The sequence below is a fragment of the Clavelina lepadiformis genome, chromosome 2 (assembly GCF_947623445.1).
Source record: "Clavelina lepadiformis chromosome 2, kaClaLepa1.1, whole genome shotgun sequence".
NCBI lineage: Eukaryota > Metazoa > Chordata > Ascidiacea > Aplousobranchia > Clavelinidae > Clavelina > Clavelina lepadiformis.
This window is the reverse complement of record NC_135241.1, coordinates 18662131-18685808: the sequence shown is the minus strand read 5'-3', so window position 1 is coordinate 18685808 and position 23678 is coordinate 18662131. Positions and strand designations below refer to the sequence as shown.

Sequence of the window (23678 nt, the reverse complement as noted above, 5' to 3'; positions counted from 1 at the left end):
AACAGAATGTTTTTGCCTAAAATCTAAATGTTTAAACTTTGACATGGATATTTTGGTATCTGCGATCGGATCTTTGTATTCACTTTTTTTATTGGTACACTCTTTTGGAAGTCGGATGTTTTACAACTTAAACGAGCTCCTGGAACGAATTAATTTCAGGTTCTGAGGTGAGAGTACAAGTTAAATCATCGGTAGCTTAAAGATTTGATTCTACATTCCAGAAATACATGTTTAAATCCCAAATAGGCTATAGGCCTATGTTCTTTCCTTGTTTAATTTGGTAGTTTTCAATGAATTGAATGAATTCTTATGGCCTAATACGAACAGGTGCAGCAGATCGAATTTCTGGCTAACTCAGTGTCCGTTGAAGTTCCAGCCTTATAACTAATTGAACAGATGAACACCCAATAAGGCCCATTATCCAGAATCGCTTGGCTAATTGCGTCGTTGGCATTGTAAATGCACATCTTGCCGTCCAACATCCTGTTTTTTAACAAATTAAATCTACATCGCATAAATGCGATCACAACAGAAAGCTTATTACCAACTATCAAAAAAAATTAAAGCCGATCATCAACACCAAGAAAGAAAACAACCGAACTCGTATCAATGTGAGAAGAAAAATTAATGGGCTACACATATAAACAATGTATAAGAACCTCTCCAAAATGTAGCAGATATCAGCCCCTCAATGGCTTTAACGCAACGGTGTAGCCTACTTTAACAATTTTACTTTTGATGTATTTCCTTTTTTAATCTCATTTTTATGCTTTTTTTAATCCAACTCAGGTTATCATCCTTTCTCGGTCTTAAAAGTACAAAGTAAATAACAAACAAATCGTCACTTACCAAGCAATTTGATCTTGTGTCCCCGGTCCGTTAAGTAGGCTATATGATCGTAATACTTGATTCAACTTCAAAGTAAAACAGCAAGTAAACACAATTTACCGTTTATGAAATAATTGCTACATATCCCTTCTTCCTGCAACACCACGAAAACTTATATAAGCCTACAGTAGAGCCTAGGACTACTTTACTAGAACACGTTGCGGCAAGCACTAGCTTATTTAGAGAGGGTTATTGTGAAAACATAGAACACCAGTCTTTGGGCCAAAAAGGTTTTCTTCTCCAGTCGTTGTCGTTCATCATATTTGCTTCCTTGTGACTCCTTCTCGTATATAACCGATGCATTACTTACTACTTTGGAATCTGCAACACCATTTATTATCAATTTCATAACAATGATTTATAAAACAATAACCACACTTAAAAATAGTGGGTTCAATGTCAAACACAGCAGGTTACCTGTCACTATGGTTATCTAATTATTAGGTTTAGGAAAAAATTCCGACAGTTTTTATGAAGAGAGCAAATCGCGCATTGCATGTTTTGAGACGTGGACATTGGAAATTTTCTCCATAAGATTACAACATTGAGTGGTTGGCCATGTAAAGGAAGGCCGACTTGACCACGGTTCAGTTGCTTGCTTTTAGGAAAACAAATCGAATTTAGAAAAAAATTAATTTTATTGGGAATTATCATTGAGAGTTGTTTGCAGGTACAAGTTTCATGCCATTACGGCATAGATATCAACAGCGCCCCTTTCCTCACACACTCTAGTTAAATGGCGGATTCTTATTTCTATTTAAGTACAGTAGGCGTATATGGTTTCATACTATTTGGTAGATAAACAAACACACAAATATATATCGCAGTTAAGATATCCGGAGCAGATTTTACTTAAAATAGGACATCATTTGATGAAATTGAATAGGTAAAGCACCCTTTACTCAATATCATCAAGATTTAAAGTAAAGTGCTTTCTTCAAAACGATGAAAAAGGCTCCAGCGAGCTTGCCAGCTTACAAGTTCAAAATCACTCAAGCATAACAGTTTTCTTATTCGCCTTCAGAATGGTGAGTAAAAAGCTATACCAACTAAACAAGCTCAAACAAAGGTTACAATTTTCGGTATAATGTCATCAATCTCATCCAGCTGTGCGTCTATCAGATTGTCACTATACATGTCATGGACATTTACGAGTTGATAATGTGATAGCAATAAGCAGTGTCGAGAGCTGCATGCTGCTTACTATTGCATTAAACAATCACACTACACATAGGAGTGAGAAAGGTTTAACCTTCAATTCGTTTCTTGGTTTCGTCGTTATGAAGTAATTGTTGTCGCTGAAATTGGCTCATTGAAATCGTTCGGTCAAAGTAAAACCATTCTCGTTTCCTGTTCATAAATTTTGTTTTCAAATTGGCTTCTGGTTGTAAACGTGACGTGCATAAATTAGCCTGAGGGTTTTGTTGAAAGACTGTGCAGTTACGGCTTCATTTTGTTTTTCTTTCAAAAACAACCAAGTTGCCATTTCAGTAAAATTAGGTGGGCTATTAAAAGTGAATTAACACTTTTTTGTAGATAACTACAAAGACTTTGTAATGATAATCGTGCCGAAACACATCAAACCACTAACAAAACTACAAAAGTTACAAACAAACTTTTTTACAAAGTTCTTACAAAAAGCAGTGTATAGCCCACACAGGTTTACACATAAACTAGTAACAATATATAAACTAAGTTAGTTAAAATGCACAATCTTAAAAGATGATTCACGAAAAAGTGATAGAAGTCCAATTTAATAAAGTAGGCTACATTAAAAAAGAAATTGATAAAATGTATATAGATGAAACTTATACAAATAATGGCACACACTCAATCACTAAATTTGGCTTAAAAATTGATTGCAATGAACGTACTATTTTTGTAAATACCTGGTTATATTTTCTGTAGCAGAACTTGTTTGAAGTTGCTATGAAACAAACTGGTTTTGTTTTGTGTACAAAGAAGAGGTAAATCATGTTTCCAATCCTTACTAATCAATTGATTTTTTAAACCTAATCAAGCAATATAAGGTAGCTGCTGTGAATATTTCCGTTTTAATCTCTTCCCATTTATAATAACTTAGTTTTCGCATTTTTAGATTTGGAAAATTGTATTTTGTTATATTCATAGTTTAAAAATTTGTGTAATACAGTGATCTGCACATTTTCAGTTTTATTCTTTCTCCGGATATGACCAAGTTGCCGTTGCAGAAAACTTAGGTATAGGCTAATAAAAGCATGTTAACGTTTTCTTTATAGAAAACTATTGGCATGGTTTCCCAAACTGGGACACTTGAACCCACAACTTTCGGGTCTAAGTTAGGCTTCAAAAAAATCTTCGGTATCAGGCTTGCATTTTCTGGTTCAAGTTATCAATATAAGGCCCGTTTACATCTCTGAATCCACCATTTTCGGATATTCCATGTCTTTAAAGACAAATTGATTCTATAACAATAATAAGCTAAAAAAAAAACTGAAAACTAACTCTATATAGCCTACTGACTGCTGTTTGAAGTGCTGATCCAAGGTTGTTACAAACGCTAACCAATAACAAGAATTGATTGCAGTTATCAATTTAAGTAATTTTTTAACAATGCTGTAATGTTTTATAAGATAGTGGTGGAAAAGTGCGTTAGTTGTACAGCATCACAAGATCGTCGTGGCAAGTAAAAGCGTGAAAAAATATGTTAGCGGTGCATGCAAACTAACATAAAAAGTGAAGAGGATAACAGTGAACAAAACGTTTATAATCAATGTTATAGACTTAACCATGACAACTGTGCCCTGACATGAGAAATCACTGGCTAAACTACATAGGTTAGGCCTATATGCAAACTTTTTGTATTAATCTTCTGATAGAGCAGCAATATATACACAAGTTACACATTAAAGAAAGAAATCGGGATGTAATTTTTCGGCGTTAAACTGATAACCTGGTTGCTTGTTCTATTACATATTGGCAGATAAAGTTGATTTCCTACGTCTTAGTTTTCTACTTCTTTTTCTTATCCCTATAGATGAAGTCGTTTATCGAAGGTCAATAAATAAACAAATAACCGGTAACCAACTTTACATCGGTATACTATTAAGTATAACTAACAAAATATGTGCAATAAACTTACTGGGGTACGCTTTGGCAACAAAAGTCATTTGGAAAAATGGTGATGATATATTTTAGGCTTAAAAACTAATTAAAATGTACATTTCTAAAAGATAATACACGTTAAACTGATAAAAGTCCAAATTAATAAGAAAAATATTAAACAAGAATCTGATAAAATATAAATCGACAAAACTTACACAACAAAAAGAACAAACTCGTTTGCTACAATGTGCTGATAAAATAAAAGCAACTTCGTCTTGGAAAAATCTAACTGTCTTGCCTGCAGCAGAATTGATTTATGACCTAACAGGTTTTGTGATGCGCGCAGAGAAGCGATAAATGGCGTTCACGGTTCGAAATAATTTCAAACGAATTTTAATAACTGTATATTTAAGTGATTAATAGGGTTACTATAAAACAACTTGTTTTCGAAGTTTTAATTTGGAAAATAACGTTGTTGCATTTTCAGGTTTGCAGGTTTTGTAGTAGAAAATGAAACGTTATTAATCAACAATGTTGGGTACATACAGGAAAGATGACGACATTAAGGTCATGCTTCAATACAGTTACCATTCGGTATGGAGTTAGATGGGGATGTGTGCTGTTATCATCCTTAATCAAACTCCGCAGCGAAATACTTTTCCAACAAGCTCCGAAAAACTGCAAAGGAATAAATTTAAATGGCACTCATTGTGACTATAATCAAAAGTACACTGAAACCACTACTTTAATGGCCAGTTATGCACCGTTGCTACAATTAATACTAACTCATTATGCTCAAAATGCAAAGATTATGGAATGAAGTTACAGTATGTAATTGCCCGACTAACACAACATGCGTATGCAAATCCAAACCTGAAAGTCCCATACTTAAACAGACAATAAAACATTGGAGTAATTTTTAAAAATATCAATATTTTTGAAATAGAATTACTAAAGATTGAAAAACTGAAGAAAAGATAAGAAGAAAAACAATAGTAAAAACGAAAGCAAAATTTTGGGAGTGCACAATGTTTCTGAGATGGGACATCATGAAATTAAACATTCGGATTTTGAGGTGCTATGCGTGTTCTATTTTTATTCATGGTTGTCAAGTGTGGACTAATTACAATATAACCAAACAAGCCAGAGGCGTAGGCAGGTTTTTAAGTTAGGGGGAGTGAGCTTTTTAAAAAGGCGCCATGACGGTACCAAAGTTAACACAATTCTTTAAAGCTTTTTTTATCATCTGCCGTTTCATCATGGAATCTTTTCATTTTCGTTTTTCTTTTCTGTAAATCTTATATTCCGTATTAACATTGCACTTTTGGGCCAAGTCAGTTGCTTTATTTTCGATCTGCTCAAACTGACATTCATACTCAGCTCGAAAAATTTTCATGTCATCTTCAAAACCCTAATTATGGTAGCAGCCGTTACCAATCTAAACTGATTTTCTGTTAGTATGCTGTGGACAGACGAAAAACTTTCTGTAAAAATTCTTTCTAAAGTCTTTTTAAAGTTGGAAGATTTTGCAAAATCGCCTCAACTACCGACTCTCTGGAAGCCCGTTTAGTATCAGAAAGTTTCTTTAACTTCAGTGTAGAAAATTCAAACGTTGTTCTTCCTTTAGTATGGATATTCGAGGTAAGGTACCAGAATAAAAGGAATAAACACATTTCGGACTTTCAAAAACAACTTCGCATGAGTGTTGGAAGTGTGAACAATTGAAAAGGCGCCAATTTTGAAAAAAGTATCCTCAGTGGGAGAGGCCGCTCTCCTGCTTTCTTGTTGGCTACACCACTGCTGCAAGCGTTTGAGTTGTGGTGTATTAAAAGACTGGTAAAGATCAGTTGGGTGGAAAGATCACCAGTTGGACGTACTACACAGCATAATGCTAATGACAAACTTTATACCACAAAATATGACATTCGCAGAGCATATTCTCTGGGGAAGCAGTGGGAAATTTTCTACGTTAATTTTAGAAGGAAAGATTGAAGGCAAAACGGCAAGATAGAGGAAGAAATGGAATAACGTCATTATTCATTAATCTTAGAATGAATAGACTGGAGAACCAGCGTAGCCAACGTTTGACTCGAAAACGGTGTATGATCATAATGGGTGCAAAAGATTCGTTTTGGTTATTTCTGGTTTGCAAAAATTGTATAAAATAAAGACATCCATATAACTGGTTTTGCCTACAAATGGTTTTGGATCTTCTAATGAGAAAAGTGTATTTTTAACAACCTATCTCGATGCTAGACGTTAATTATAATATTCTGACAATTCGGTTAATAATTGTTTACTGTAGGTCGGTATAATGTAATTTTAGTAGAAAGCCGAACGGTAATAAAATCACAGAAAATCAGTCACAAAGAGGCCTATTGTTGGTGAAAAAAGCACAATTCCAAGATGGTGGCCGGTACTAAAGTTTTAATAATAACAACAGTAAATTTTAGTGCAAGAAATTTTCCAAAATTAGCGTTTTGATTCGGTTGGCAGTGCTGCTGTATTTTGCTAAGTAATACTGTATAAGATCCTTCTTTAAAGTATAATAAATTTTAGTATTCGGTTTATTTCTACCGGGATTGTTTGGGCATCTTTCTAGAGAGAACGTGACGTGTATCATAAGAGCCAACATCATCGCGTGGTTTTTGATTCGACGGGGAGTCCTCCGAAGTAGATGTTTCCAATCGTGGTATCTGTGCCATACTTAGCAGCAGCCAACACGGAATAAGTGTCGTTGTCTCTAACCGCTCTTCAGACATAAAACCTTAATAAAGTGTTAGATTATAACACCTCCACTGGAACAAACTCATAAATGGAGTTATAATTACAAAATAAATAAACTCAAACGTATAATGGTTAAAACTACAAAATACAGCAATGCTCAACCACTTGATTCAAGTAATTGGCTTAAAGAACACATCGTGTATATTGTACAGTATGAAAAGCACTTCACGCTTTACCGGAGTGATATGCTTGAGCCGCAACAACACAAAAACACACAACGCATCCAAATGCCTAAGGGCAGAAGCCACCAAAATTCTCGACAGAACGCTATTTCGTTCTTCAAATGTAAATGAAAATGTTGAATTGTTTGTTGATAGTTTGAATAAAATACTACATCAGCAAATGTTTAATGGTATTGTCGTGTGCCACTGGAAAATAATATTTCAGTAAAAAAACACAGTAAATTTTATAGGAGAAAATCTACTTAAAAAAATCTGCATAATTGTGTAACATTAATTGATGAAATGCGTTGACTTGAATAAAAGACAGAATAGATCTATGTCAGAAAGCATAAACCTGGCTTATCGGTGGAAAAATCCACTTCTTGATAATTATGGTATTTCCAAAAGTAATATTGCTGTCAATGAAACTGCAATATGCCAACAATGTAATTCACAAAAATTCCAAATATGCTTTATTGGAGCAAACATACATTGACAGGACGGAACCTTCTGACGTCTATACCATAGATCTTCATCCACATTTTTTTCGTGTCGAAAACTGTGATAGAACTTTGATGATCATCAAATGACGGATGTTGGCATCGGTCGTAGTCTGTTACAACACAAAATATAATTACTTAAATCCTAAAATTTTATATATCGATATCCAAAATTAACTAATAAATTACATCAACTTTAATTGACTATTATTTTGTAACACAAACGATGCCTATAGCGATTATAAACATGACATGTCTCACTACGCCGTGGTGTGTTCTTTAGACAGCGACTCTTCTTCGTTTTTCTATCCAAATTTTCATACATTTCTAGGGTTGATGATTATGTGTAAAGGGTGTATCTGTAATAATGACAAGTTCATTTCACCATTTTATACAATTATCGTGATGCCTGTTATCATATTGGCTCGTAAAGATACAGTGTCAAGGTACACATACAGTAGGTAAGAAAGCGTTTAATGGCCTAGATTTCACTCTAAGCTCATTGTAATTACTAACAATTAGCACCAAAACATAGGTTATTTACTTGACAATATCGTGATTGTCAAAAACATTTCCAAAAATGTCGTACATATTAAATTGCCTTAATTCCGTTAAACTCCAAAGATTTTTCGGGTCTGTATTGATCAGCAGAGATTGATTTTGGAAGTTGAGTACTTGGCCATATTTGAAAGGAACTGCGTAAATAAAAGGTGGATGCATGAATCTTTTGACTTGTTTTTGACGAGCGCAGTCGTTTTATTTCTAAAAGTCCATAAACTGAATATGATCGATCATACAGAGAGAGAAATGGCTGAAAATGTTTTAGCTAAAAAGTTTTAAACTTTTTATAAGCAAAAGAACAGAATTCTTTTATTCAGCAACAACGTGACAAGTTATATGTATGATTGCTTTGCTGGTCCTCAGTTGTTTTGCTGAGTTGAAAATGAGTAGAATCAGATTTACGCAGATTTCAGATTGGTCTCCCAAAATTCCAGGGTTCCTTTCTGCAGTCCAGTCAGCTGCTCCCTTAATTTTCATAAACGTTATGTGACACTGTGTAACGTTAGCAAACGTTATAAACTAACCTATTTTGACTTGCCTTAACTTAAAAAAATCTACACAAGATTTCTTGTTGGAAATGACCGTTGTGTATTGTTGTACTTGATAGTAATCATATTTCCGAATCATAATGACGTATTAACTATTGTTGTAACCAGCTTACTAGCCTGGTTTGGTACCGCTAGCTGTGTGCAATGCAAAGCCTTCTCGACGAAACTGTACTCTGTGCTAGGCTTACAGACACTCCATTTCTAATTAAACGATTCCTGGTCGCTCGAGCCCCAGTTACCGAGCTTATTTGTGCGTGCATTGTCCCAAATAAACAGGTTTTAATTTAGTTTTTAGTTGTTTGTGGTCTTGCCCGAATTTGGAACTAATCATTAAGGCCTAGCCCAACGCTCATCTTATACCTTAAAACTCGAACTGTGTTGCTTTGATTACAAATTTTGGCCATGATTTGGGGTAATTTCCAAGCAAGTTATTGTTGCTTAACATATGGATGTTTGAAGTTTGAGTTTGAGATGTGTGAAGTTTAGACTGATTAACTTTACCCTTTTTCTTATAAAAATCGCTTTTTGCAGGTCGAACATTTTAAAATTCCAGCGACTTCCCGAATTAATTTCGACTTCTGAGGATTGACAGCAAATTAGATTGGTGTAGATTTGAACATATTTCAACAATATATGATTAAATCCCAATTAGACTATATGTTCCTTCCTTATTATCTAGAACGGCGTTCAATGAATCTTGTTTTATGATTTTATTTCTACAGACGGAACAATCCGAATTCCTGGCCGAACTTAAAGTCGCTTGAAACTCCAGCATTAACTAATGCAAAACATGACCACTCTTTAAGGCCCACTATCCAACATCACTTGGCTGATTGCGTCGGTGGCATTAAATATTTTCGTTTTTCTTTCCTACATTCTGTTTATTAATAATTGAAACACATCGTATGAATGCGACTACAACAAAAAGTATAAGTCTATCGTCAATCATTACATCAAAAGCCGACACAAAATATCAAGAAATAAAACAACCAAAGTCGTAGAAATGTGGGAAGAAATATTAATGGGTCATAGATATATAATACCTCTATGAAGATCTCTCCAGTTGCCAGCAGATAAACATTTAACATTCTACTATTGGTATTGACCAGGCACTCAAAGACATTAATGTAGACCTACTTTAAATAAATGTTTGATATTTATGCTTTTTGTATTTACCACCTATATTTTTTTTACTCCAACTTAGGTAATTGTTCTTCCACTGTCTTAAGGTTATCGTTTAATTAAGAAACAAATTATTCACTTACCAAGCAACTGGTTCTTGTTAAAATGTTCTATGAAGTAAATGATGTGATTCTTAATTAAACTTCAGAATAAAACCGAACGAAAACACAATTCACTATTTTCAAAAGAAATCCTAACTTATATTATCTTTTCCGGCAAAAGCACAAAATTATTTTTAAGAATATGTTACTAGAACACATTGGTCCAAACATCATAAACTTATTTAGAAGGGGCGATTGGGCCTCGCCCTTTTCTCAGGACCCAAATTTTAGGACGCTATTTTTTGCGTTTTTTTTTCTTTAGTCGTTGCCGTTCATCACATTTTCTTCCTTGTGTCAGTTTGTTGCATTACTTACTACTGTGAAATCTGCAACAGCATTGATATAACTTTTATAATAATTTTTTCTTTATGATAAAGTATTAAACAATGACCACACTATTTAAGCAGTGACCATTGGACCATGCCCCCTCTCCTCACAAACTTAAATTTTTTAGGCCATGGGTCTAACAACTAACCTTCGATGCAATCCTAAATGTACCAATGGAATCACGCATTTCATTTATTGATTTGGAGACATAGGCTTGCTAACACCATTTCAAAAACTTCCCAGAAAAATTGCAACACTGAATGACTAGTTTGCGCGCAGGAAGATTCGTTTTACTGTTTTGATTCAATTGTTCGCTTTTTGGTTTTGAAAATTCCAACATATTGGTTAGCTTTGTGCGGGCACAAACTTCATGCCCGTTCCACACCCACACCAGTTAATTTGCGAATCTCCATTTCTGTTTCAATATATTTTGCAATACGTGTTGTACGTAATTAACAATATGGTCACCTGTACATTACATTTGACGAAATATTGACCATTTTCTATAAACAAATAGCTTTTCAACGCCATAGATGCGTATGCCTATATGCGTATGATTAAAATAGGACATTGTTTTGATGAAACTAAACAAGCGTAAACAAAGGTAACGATTTTCGTCCAAAGTTATCAACTTTATCGCAGAGAACCAACTTTGTCTAGCTGCACGTCTGTCATTATGTATGCCGTGGGCATTTACCAGTTGATAATGTGATAAGAGCAAGCAGTGACAAGAACTACGTGCAGCTACTGAAGCTGTTGCAGAAAGCATTCACACAACAACACAGGAGTGAGAAAACTTTTGGCCTTCATTTACATTTATGGCTTTTTCGTCGTGAATTAATTCAAGTTACTTTAATCGTTCAATCCAATTAAGACCTTTCTCGTTTCTTGTACAAACTTTAACATACAGTACATTTTGTTTTCAACTTGGCTGCAGACTGTAAACGTGACGTGCATAAATTAGCCTGAGGGTTTTGTTCAAAGACTGTTCAGTTACAGATTTATTTTTATTTTTCTCACGAAAACGACCGATTTGCCATTTCAGTAAACTAAAGTAGGCTAAAAAAGCAATTTAATGTTTTCTTGGTTTGAAACTGTAGAGTCTTCGTCATGATAATGGGGCCCAGACATGATAAACTACTGGTTAAACTTCAAAAGCTACAAACAAACGTTTTTAAAAGGTTGTTTATAAAACAAAGTGTGAATTTGTGTGTTATTTACCGTCGGTAACCTTATTACTTATTCTGTTACTGATCTTTGCAGATGAAGTTGATTATGCCTACAATACATAGCCACTAATTTCTTTTCTTATTTGTGGATGAGTTTGTTTACCAATGATAACTAAATAACCATGTAAGGAGGAAGGAGTAACCAACTTCATGCCAGTAAATTACACTACGTAACAAAATTGAAAAAAATTTTTGTTTGGCTACATTTATTAAATGTGTCTTTATGATTTTCAAGCACTGATTCCAAAAATGCTGTCAGTTTTTTTCTTTCATCGATCGTTTTCAAAATACAATGATTTCCGTTTTTTGTGATTTTCCATTAACTGTAGGTTTTTTATGCCGTTATGATCTGTGTCTGTCAGCATTATCATGTTGTAAATCGGTGTCCTATTTACTTGAAGAAGGGAAAGGGAGTGGGAGTGTGAAATGCAGACGAATGTGCTTTTATTTCTTATTTCAGTTTTCTTTTTATTTCAGCCTGTTAAATTCAGTATAGTCTCATTAGAAAGTCGTGTTTAGTGTTCATGATTACATTTTGTAGAGTTAAGTCTTGTGTAAATCTTAGATTCAGTTCATCTTTTAAATAGTAGAAATCAAAATGTCTAGTAGACAGTGCAAAAATTTAAGTAAGAGTACTGCCTACGGGAATAGGCACTTGGAGTTTTCAGTCTACTTTGACGTTATTGAAGACCTTTGCTATTGGAAAGATGTAGAAGGCCTGTTTGGTGCTGTTAGAATAGATCATGATCCTACTCAGTGGTGGCTTTTCATTGACAGTTCTACCAAAAGTCTTAAAGCAGTGTTACTTCACAATGGCAACATATACCCATCAATTCCACTTTCTTATTCCTTACAGATGAAAGAAGACTATGAAAACGTCAAGCAACTGCTCATTAAAATCAGTTACACTCCGTTTAAGTGGTATGTTTGTGGTGACTTTAAAATGTTGGGAATTTTGCTTGGTCTGCAGGGTGGTTACGCAAAATATTCTTGCATTTTGTGCTTGTGGAAAAGTAGAGCTGACGGTGAGCACTATGAGAAAATTCATTGGCTGGCACGGGAAAAACTAACCCCAGGAATGTACAACATTATTAGGGAACCTCTTGTAAGCCGGGAAATAGTTTTACTACCTCCACTTCATATCAAATTAGGTCTGGTAAAACAGTTTGTCAAAGCTTTGGATTTTCAAGGACAAGTTTTTCAAGAAATCCGTTCAATGTTTCCCAGACTATCACTTGCCAAAATAAAAGGAGGAATAATAACTTATTTGTTGGTCCCCAGATACACACAATGTTAAAGTGTAAAAACTTGGAAGAAAAAATGAATGAAACAGAAATAGAAGCGTGGCAAGCATTTCAAGGTGTGGTTGATGGATTTTTGGGAAATAAAAGGGACAGAAATTACAAAGAGTTGGTGGAGAAACTTATCAAAAGTTACCAAAACATGGGTTGTCGCATGTCTGTCAAACTTCATTTTTTATGTTCGCATCTGGATTGTTTTCAAGAAAATCTAGGTGACTTCAGTGAGGAGCATGGTGAGAGATTTCATCAGGATATTGAGCCAATGGAAAAACGATATAAAGGCCGCTGGATAGTGCAATGATGGGAGACTATATTTGGTCTTTAGTAAGGCAAGACAGGAGTGGTCATAAAAGAAAAGCTCGCTCAAAAGTACATTTTTGAACGACTCTTACTGTTTGACAAAACTATGTTACATTTATCTTCAAGCCTTACTTATTAACGTTTTTAAACTGGTTTTTACGTTTAATAAACCAAACGGAACCTTGATGTGGAGTTAAAGTCTACTGCAAGAGTAGAACACAATTTGCTATACTTACAGCTATATCAAAGTTTGAATATCTCAAAAAGTAACGATGGTACGAAAAAAGTAACTGGATTTTTGAACTCAGCACCCAAAAATACATAAAGGGGCATTAAAAAAAGTAGCCAAACAAAAATTGTGTTACGTAGTGTTATCAAAGATTCCTTACAAAACATGTTCAACAAACTTATCGAAATACGCTTCAGCAACAAAATACATCTGGTACAAAATGGCGGCAATGTATCAAAGGCTTATGGACTAGCTAAAGAGTACAATTTTAAAAATTGACACAACGATAAAGTGATAATACTCGAAACTGATAGGCTACATGAAATAAGAAATTGATGAAATGTAAATCGACAAAACTTACACAAATAAAGCAACAAACTCGAGCACTTAAAGTTGATTACTAAACAATGGCCATGTACGTGCTAGCGTCACACAAACCTGGACATGGTTATATATGTTACCTGTAACAAAAGTTTTCTGGAACAACTAAACAGATTATGTTTTGTGTCCAGAAAAAGAGTAAACGGCGTTAGCGGTTCATACTAATCAAGTGATTTAAGGTCGCCATAAACATTTACGTTTTCGTATTTTTCTATTTGCTTACTTTTATTTTGAGAGTTTGCTTAATACAGTGATCAATTCTAAGTAAAAGTTTTCTTGTTTATGTTCGTTTGTCTTGTTTTTGAATTGGCGATGAATTAGCGATAAGCAAAACGTTAGGGAACCACTATTATAGAGACTTAATCATAATAATCGTGCTCAGGCATGAAAACTCACTGGCTAAGCTACAAAGACTACATGCAAGCTTTATCACAAAGTTTCAGATAAAAAACAATGTCTAACAAGAGTTTACCCATAAAAAAAGAAATCACTGTGTTATTTACCGGCGTGAAGTTGGTTACCTGGTAAAATTCTCTGTTGCTTATTCGCAGATAAAGTTTATTAACTACTATATACTACGTTACTTACTATTTACACATTTTTCGTATTTAAAAATGAAGTTGTTAATAATCCATGGTAACTAAGTAACCAAGTAACCGGATACCAGCTCTACGCCGGTTTATTCTGTGGCATGTCTAACAAAATATGTACAACAAACTTACGTAGGTATGAATTGGCGTCGAAATACATTTGGTACCAAGTAACGACAATATATTACAGGTTTAGATTAGAAACTAGTTGAAATGTACAATGCTAAAATATAACACACGTTAAACCGATGAAAGTCGAGTCTATACATTAAACAAGAAATTGTTAAAATATAAATGAATAAAACTTACACAACAAAAACAGCAAACTCAGTTGCTAAAATTTGCTAATGAAATTAAAGCAATACAGCCCCGCATAAACTTGGTTATCTTGCCAGCAGTAGAATCTCTTTATGACCAAACAGGTTTATTAATACGCGCAGAGAAGCGATAAATGGCGTCCACGGGCGGAAAAAATGAAGCGATTTTTGTAAACCTAAGCAAGTGATCTATATGGTCGCTATAAAAAATTATATTTTCAGTTTAGAATATTCAATTTCTGTCTTTTCAGGCTTGGAAAATGTATTTTGCTATTTTGTAGTTGAAAACGAAGTGGTTTATATATGTTACAAAAACGGAGACAAACAAGCAAGGTGTGGACACCAAGGTCATGCTTCAATGCAGTTTCCAGTCGGCATTGAGTTGGATCGTGATGTATGTTATTACCATCCTTAATCAATCTCCACAAGGAAATGTTTCTGCAAGAAGCTCTTGAAAAACTGCAAAAAAATTAATTTGAATGGCATTATTAAACGCGACTTCGGCCTAAGTTAGGGCACAATATTAAAGGCCAGTAACGCGTATTTGTTACAAGTAACGATTGACATTTTATATGTTCCAAATGCACAAACTATGGAATAAAGTTAAATGCCAAAAAGAATAAGACAATATGCACTCCATATACACATCCAAATCTGAAAATATTATATAATTAAAGCAGACAACAAAACATTGGAGCAAGTTCGCGATTATCAATATCCTAATGGAAGTACAGAAGATCGAAAGATTGATGAAGAGATATTAAGAATATCGGAAAAGCGAAAGCAAAATTATGGGTATTCAGAAAAAGCTTATTTTTGGGATAGACATCAGCACGAAATTGAAGATTCGGTTTTTGAGACGACATGCGTGTTCTATTTTTGTTCATGGTTGTGAAGCGTGGACTAATTACAATGCAACAAAAGAAAGACTGCAAGCGTGTGAGATGTGGTCCGTTTGAAGAATGGGACAAGTTGGATAGAAAAATCACCAATTTAAACTTGTTACACAAAGATTTTAAAGTAGGATGCTAACGAAAAATCTTATAAAACGAAAGATGTGCAGCACAAATGTGGCTCTAATGTTAACTCCCAAGATTTGTGGAAATTCCGAATAAGAGCAACTGTATTTATAAATTTGTAGGTTAGGGGAATACAACTCCTTCACTGTGGTCTAAAGAAAAGAAACGGCAACCCACCTTTGGTAATTTTGCGATTGAGACAAATGTGAATCATCTGAGAAACAAGAAAAGTAAAGTTGAAATGTGGAACGCGCGAACGTTATTCCAAACAGAAAAGTTGGAAAATTTCATGTTGAAAATATAGGCTATAGATGTTTTGAAAATCGGTGCAATTGATATAAGCGAAACACGTTGGAAATGTAAGGGGAATTTCAAAAAGATCTCGTAAAGATCATATTTGCTAGCTATATGTAAATCATCAAGGAGGCTTAAGGATGAGCCATTTTGACCAAGCAGCCTTCTAGAAGTGTCGTTATATCCAAAACAATCTTTGGTACAGTGTTATTAATTCAACTCAAAGCTTTAAAGTAAAATGTAAACATTTTCATGGTTTATGCCTTTACAATAGAAGCGAATGAAGAAAGAGCTTTTTACAGCAAACCGAAGGACACGCTACTCTTTGCTTGCTGATAGAACCGCAGATCTTAATTATAGATAAAAATGCTAACGTTGAGTCGACAAATATTCTTTATTGGACCCTATGGTCGGTTTACCGGGCATATGCCTCTTCAATGTTTCTCAATTTCAATGACAAAGTGATGCTACATAAAGGTTAAGGCAATAAGCGCCCTTCAGCCCAACGCTTTAACCGAACGTTTCTTGCACAATTACGTATGGTATGGTATGATATCATAATCTTTACAGCAGGCTGAGGAAAGTCTTTGCGCAACCTGGCGATCGTTCTTCATCGCTCGAACCCCGGTTACCGAGATAATCTAGCCTTTGTGCAAGTTCCGATATAGACACAGATATTTTGTACTGTGTTGTATTTGCACTGCCCTAATTTGAAAGTGCTCCCCAGAATGACTGAACAAGAATGGCTTACCCAAAGGCATTACGATAGTGGCGTCACTTAGATATCAAACACGGCTCCCTTGTTCAAAAACACGCTGTATTTTTGTGATATAGATATCACGGGATATTTTTGTGTTCCTGTTTAATTAGTACTGCACTTAGGTATTGTATCAACCTGTTTACGAGGGGCACTAGTTTTGCGAGATAAGCTGTTTTCTTTTCTTTAAAGTTTGTTTTTGTTTCTATACTACTCCTATACTACTACTTTTTTGATAGTGTGTGAGTGCATTGTTTTTTTATTATGTTTACATCAATGTAAAAAGCTACTGGCGTAGTGAAGTTATTCTACGTTTGGGCTTTTAGTGAAGAGCAGAAACTAAATGTTGTAAAGTAAAGTCCTCTTTTGGGATTGAATTCTATTGTTTTACCAAGCTTTTACGACCGAGCTTCCGATACGTTTTTAGTGTAACTCTGCAAAATACGTCAGCTGCTGCTTTCCTTTTTACTTTCTGGCAAAAATCAATTACCTGCCATTTTGAGATTGTGGTTAGCGCATCAGGACGTGACATACGTCACGAGACAGACCATACATAGCAGAGTCGTAAATAAATCATCAAGTTCGACAGTTATCAAATTTTCTTATTGCCGAAATCGTCAAACTTTATTCGCAAGTCAAACCATTTATCTTTAGACTCGAGTCCAGCACTCAAGATATTAACGAATTCGTTACAAGATACCTGCAGAAAATAAAGCCCGCTAATTTTTAAACACTTTTTGCTTTATATTTGCTTAGTGTATTTGCCCCAAGTTTGGCTGGAGACAATTAAAGGCCCAATGTACAATTGCATGGTATATCCTAATGAAATTTTTCAGCTTTCTCTCTTTAAAGTTCCCAAACCAAAATAGCCTAAACTGCAGTTTAAATTTCCTGTGTCATCTAAAATTAACCGCAAAAAAATTTACCCAGTCCTGAGTAAAGAAATACGAACTACGGACCTTATTTCCTGCAGGTTATATATAATTTGGGCGGGTTTAAGCGTTAAAACACCAAAGCTGTAATGAAGTCAATATTGGAATAAAACAAAATAGAGCACGAATAACTTCAAATCAGTTATTTTTTCCAGTGATAACTCAGAACCCGAACGTCTTTCACTCAAAAAGAACTCGAAATCTGAACAATTCTTATGAGTAACTTGTGTTCCATAGAAAACGAATTTTTTTAAAACTCGAACGTAATCAACGCCTAAATGTACTTATAGGCAACTCCGTTATTGGAAATCCACTATAACATGAAAGCAGTTGGTATCCAATAAACTTTTTCTCTTTCTTTTTCTTTTCTTTGATTTTTATATTTTTAAGTTTGCAGGCAGCCTATACTGTAATGCTAGGCTAGACTATTGTAATTTAGGTTGAAGGATTTAAACAGATTGTTTTGCCTAAAATATGAATGTTTGATATTTGACGTGGATATTTTGGTATCTGCGATCAGATCTTTGTATTCACTTTTTTTTATTGGTACACTCTTTTGGAAGTCAAATGTTTTACAACTTCAAAGAGCTCCAGGAACAAATCAATTTCAGGTTCTGAGGTGAGAGTACAAGTTAAATCATCGGTAGCTTAAAAATTTCATTCTATATTCCAGAAATACATGTTTAAATCCCAAATAGGCTATAGGACCTATAGTATATACTATATAGTATATAGTATAGGCCTATGTTCTTTTCTTGTTTATTTTGGTAGTTTTCAATGAATTCTATTCTGGTGGCCTAATCCAAACAGGTGCAGCAGATTGAATTTCTGGCTAACTCAGTGCCCGTTGAAGTTCCAGCCTTATAACTAATTGAAAAATTGAACACCGAAAAGCTCATTATCCGAAATCACTTGGCTAATTGCGTCGTTGACATTGTAAATGCACATCTTGCCGTCCAACATCCTGCTTTTTAAAAAATTAAATCTACATCGCATAAATGCGATCACAACAAAAAGCTTATTACCAACTATTAAAAAGTATTAAAGCCGACCATAAAAACCGAGAAAGAAAACAACCGAAGCTGTATCAATGTGGGAAGAAAAATTAATGGGCTACACATATAAACAATATATAAGAACCTCTCCAAAATGCAGCAGATATCAGCCCCTCGCAGGCTTTAATGTAACGGTGTAGCTTACTTTAATCATTTCACTTTTTATATATTTCCTTTTTTAATCTCATTTTTATACTTTTTTAATCCAACTTAGGTTATCATCCTTTCTCGGTCTTAAAAGTACAAAGTAAATAAGAAAAAAATCGTCACTTACCAAACAATCTGATCTTGTGTCCCCGGTCCATTAAAGTAGACTATATGATTGTGAAACTTGATTCGAATTCAGAGTAAAACTGTAAGTAAACAAAGTTTACCGTTTACAAAATGAATGCTACATATTTCCTCTTCCCGAAACACCATGAAAACTTTTATAAGCATGCAGTAGTGCCTACGACTACTTTACTAGAACACATTGCGGCAAGCACTAGCTTATTTAGCGAGAGTAATTGTGAAATTATAGAACTCCAATCTTTGGGCCAAAAGCGTTTTTCTTCTCCAGTCATTGTCGTTCATCATATTTGCTTCCTTGTGACTCCTTGTCGGCTACAACCGATGCATTACTTACTACCGTGGAATCTGCAACATTGAGTGGTTGGCCATGTAAAGGAGGGTTGGGTTGACCACGGTTCAGTTGCTTGCTTTTCGGGAAATAAATCGAATTTAGAAAAAAATTAAATTTATTTGGAACTATCATTGAGAGTTGTTTGCGGGTACAAGTTTCATGCAATCACGGCATAGATATCAACAGCGCCCCTTTCCTCACACACTCTAGTCTAGTTCAATTGCGGATTCTCATTTCTATTTAAGTACAGTAGGTTTATATGGTTTCATACTATTTGGTGGATATGCAAACAAGCAAATGTATATCGCACCCTTTACTCAATATCCACAAGATTGAAAGTAAAGTGCTTCCTTCAAAGCGGTGAAAAAGGCTCCAACGAGCTTGCCAGCTTACAGCTTCAAAATCACTCAAGCATAACAGTTTTCTTATTCGCCTTCAGAATGGTGAGTAAAGAGCTATACCAACTAAACAAGCTCAAACAAAGGTTGCAATTTTCAGCATAATGTCATCAACCTCATCCAGCTGTGCGTCTATCAAATTGTCACTATACATGTCATGGATATTTACGAGTTGATAATGTGATAAACTTAAAGTCGCTCGAAACTCCAGCCTTAACTAATGCAAAACATGAACACACCTTAAGGCCCACTATCCAACATCACTTGGCTGATGGCGTCGGTGGGATTGTATATGTTCGTTTTTCTTTCCTACATCCTGTTTGTTAACAAGTGAAACAAATCGCATGAATGCAACTACAAGAAAAAGTATAAGTCTATCGTCAATGTAAAATATAAAAGAAATAAACCTACGGTTGGTATTGACCGGGCACTCAAAGACATTAATGCAGCCCTACTTTAGGTATATGTTTGATATTTATGCTTTTTGCATTTAATACCTATACTTATACACCTATAATCATTACAACAAAAGCCGTCACAAAATCCGACACGTATTTACTACCTATACTTGTTTTACTCCAACTTAGGTAATTGTTCTTCCTCTGTCTTAAGGTTATCGTTCAATTAAGAAACAAATTGTTCACTTACCAAGCAACTGGTTCTTGTTGAACTGTTCTATGAAGTAAATGAGGTGATTCTTGATTAAACTTCAGAATAAAACCGCAAGTAATCACAAATCACCATTTTCAAAAAGAAGTTCTAACTTATATTATCTTTTCCGGCAAAAGCACAAAAGTCTTTATGAGATTACTTTACTAGAACACATTGGTCCAAACACTATAAACTTATTTAGAGGAGACGTTTGGGCCAGGCCCCTTCCTCAGGACCCAAATTTTAAGGTGCCATTTTTTAGCGGTTTTCTTGTTTAGTCGTTGCCGTTCATCACATTTTTTCCCTTGTGACCCTTTGTCGGCTATAACCGTTGCATTACTTACTACTGTGGAGTCTGCAACACAATTGATATAAATTTTACAACAATTTTTTATAATAAAGTATTAAACAGTGACCATTGGACCATGCCCCCTCTGCTCACAAACTTAACTTTTTTAGGCCATAAGTCTAACAACCAATTTTTAACGCGATCCCAAATGTACCAATAGAACCACGCATTGCATTTATTGATTTGGAGACATAGGCTTGCTAACACCCTTTCAATAACTTCCCGGTAAAGTTACAGCACTGAATGACTGGTTCGCGCTCAGGAAGATTCGTTTCACTGTATTGGTTCATTTGTTCGCTTTTTGGTTTCAAAACTTGCAACATATTGGTTACCAGTTCAGAGCCTTGCGCGGGCACAAATTTCATGCCCGTTCCACACCCACACCAGTTAATTTGCGAATCCCCATTTATATTTAAATAAAATTTGCAACACGTGTTGTACGTAGTTAGCAATATGGTCACCTGTCCTTTAACATTACACTGAACGAAACATTGACCATTTCTATAAACACATGGCTTTCCACCGCCATAGTTGCGTATATACGTATGATTAAAATAGGACATTGTTTTCATGAAACTAAACAAGCGTAAACAAAGATAAGGGTTTTTCGTCCAACGTTATCAACTTAATCGCAGAGAACCAACTTTGTCTAGCTGCACGTCTGTCATTATGTATGCCTTGGGCGTTTACCACTTGATAATGTGATAACAGCAAGCAGTGACAAGAACTACGTGCAGCTACTGAAGCTGTTGCAGAAAGCAGTCACAAAACAACAGGAGTGAGAAAACTTTTGGCCTTCATTTACATTTATGGCTTTATCGTTGTGAACTAATTGATGTTACTGCAATCGTTCAATCCAATTAAGACCTTTCTCGTTTCCTGTACAAACTTTAACATACAGTACATTTTGTTTTCATCTTGGCTTCTGGTTGTAAACGTGACGTGCGTAAATTAGCCTGAGGGTTTTGTGCAAAGACCGTTCAGCTACAGATTCTTTTTTATTTTTCTCACGAAAACGACCAATTTGCCACTTCAGTAAACTAAAGTAGGCTAAAAAGCAATTTAATGTTTTCTCGGTTTAAAACTGTAGAGTCTTCGTCATGATAATGGGGCCCAGACATGATAAACTACTGGTTAAACTTCAAAAGCTACAAACGAACGTTTTTGAAAGGTTGTTTATAAAACACAGTATGAATTTGTTTGTTATTTATCGTTGGTTACCTTATTACTTATTCTGTTACTTATCTTTGCAGATGAAGTTGATTATACCTATTATACCTAGCCACCAATTCCTTTTCTTATTTGTAGATGAAATTGTTTGCCAATGATAAATAAATAAACATGTAAGGCGAGGGGGCTAACCAACTTCATGCCAGTAAATTGTTAGATTTACCTTACAAAACATGTTCAACAAACTTATCGAAATAAATTTCAGCAACAAAATACATATGGTATAAACCGACGGCAATGTCACAAAGGTTTATGAACTAGCAATTTTGTAGTAAAATTTTGAAAGATGATACACGATAAAGTGATAATAATGAAAACTGATAAGCTATATGAAAGCAGAAATTATTAAATGTAAATCGACAAAACTTACACAAATAAAGCAACAAACTCGGGCAGTTGCTTACTAACGAATGGCCACGTACGTGCTAGCGTCACAAAAACCTGGACATGGTTATATATGTTACCAGTAACAGAAGTGTTCTGGAACAACTAAAGAGATTATGTTTTGTGTCCAGAAAAGGAGTAAATGGCGTTAGCGGTTCATACTAATCAAGTGATTTAAGGTCGACATAAACATTTACGTTTTCGTATTTTTCTATTTGCTTACTTTTATTTCAAGAGTTTGCTTAAAACAGTGACCAATTCTAAGTAAAAGTTTTCTTGTTTATGCTCGTTTAACATGTTTTTGAATTGGCGATAAGTAAGCGATAAGCAAAACGTTAGGGAACCGCTATTATAGAGACTTAATCATAGTAATCGTGCTCAGGCATGAGAACTCACTGGCTAAGCTACAAAGACTACATGCAAGCTTTATCACAAAGTTTCAGATAAAAAACAATGCTTAACAAAAGTTTACTCATAAAAGAAAGAAATCCCTGTTTTATTTACCAGCGTGAAGTTGGTTACCTGGTAAAATTCTCTGTTGCTTATTCGCAGATAAAGTTTATTAACTTCTATATACTACGTTACTTACTATTTTCCTTTTTTACTTATTCAAAACTGATAAGTTGTTAATCGATGGTAAATATTAAGTAACCAAGTAACTGGATACCAGCTCTACGCCGGTATATTCTGTGGCATGTCTAACAAAATATGTACAACAAACTTACGGAGGTACGAATTGGCGTCGAAATACATTTGGTATCAAATAACGGCAATATACTATAGGTTTAGATTAGAAACTAGTTAAAATGTACAATTCTAAAAGATAACACAGGTTAAACCGATGAAAGTCGAGTTTTTACATTAAACAAGAAATTGTTAAAATATAAATGAATAAAACTTACACAACAAAAACAGCAAACTCAGTTGCTAAAATTTGCTAATGAAATGAAAGCAATACAGCCTCGCATAAACCTGGTTATCTTGCCTGCTGTAGAATTTCTTTATGACCAAACAGGTTTATTAATACGCTCAGAGAAGCGATAAATGGCGTCCACAGGCGGAAAAAATCAAGCGATTTTTGTAAACCAAAGCAAGTGACTTATATGGTCGCTATAAATAATTATTTTTTCGAATTAAAATGTTCCAATTTTGTCTTTTCAGGCTTGGAAAATGTATTTTGCTATTTGGTAGTTGAAAACGGAGGTTATATAAGTTACGAAAACGGAGACAAACAAGCAAGATGGGGACACCAAGGTCATGCTTCAATGCAGTTGCCATTCGGCATTGAGTTCGATGGGGGTGTGTGTTGTTACCCTCCTTAATCAATCTCCACAGGGAAATGTTTCTGCAAGAAGCTCTTGAAAAACTGCAAAAGGATAAAGTTACATGGCATTATTAAACGTGACTACGGCCTAAGTTAAGGCACAATATCAAAGACCAGTAACGCGTATTTGTTACAAGTAACGATTGACATTTAATATGTTCGAAGCGCACAAACTAT

At 34.8% G+C, this 23678-nt stretch overlaps 1 protein-coding gene across 14 annotated transcripts in view; it reads right to left on the bottom strand.

Moving 5' to 3' along the window:
- Positions 1 to 1208: 1208 nt before the first annotated feature.
- Positions 1209 to 23678, bottom strand: part of LOC143447307 (uncharacterized) — a 35232-nt gene continuing 12762 nt past the window's right edge. Inside the window, exons 3-12 of one of the 14 annotated variants that reach the window (XM_076947353.1) lie at positions 20212 to 23543; positions 19476 to 19879; positions 18818 to 18896; positions 15683 to 15719; positions 9795 to 14945; positions 8010 to 8446; positions 7682 to 7779; positions 6936 to 7533; positions 6550 to 6739; positions 1209 to 4650 (exon numbers count right to left, since the gene is read on the bottom strand). In XM_076947353.1, the coding sequence (XP_076803468.1) occupies positions 14705 to 14945; positions 15683 to 15719; positions 18818 to 18848 (309 nt within the window). In that variant the 5' untranslated portion in view covers positions 18849 to 18896; positions 19476 to 19879; positions 20212 to 23543 and the 3' untranslated portion in view covers positions 1209 to 4650; positions 6550 to 6739; positions 6936 to 7533; ... (1 more) ...; positions 8010 to 8446; positions 9795 to 14704. Of the gene's footprint in view, positions 4651 to 6549; positions 7534 to 7681; positions 7780 to 7964; positions 8447 to 9572; positions 9775 to 9794; positions 14946 to 15682; positions 15720 to 18817; positions 18897 to 19475; positions 19880 to 20211; positions 23544 to 23678 lie in introns of those variants that run through there. The other 13 variants (XM_076947355.1, XM_076947357.1, XM_076947356.1 and 10 more) reach the window with 13 other exon arrangements.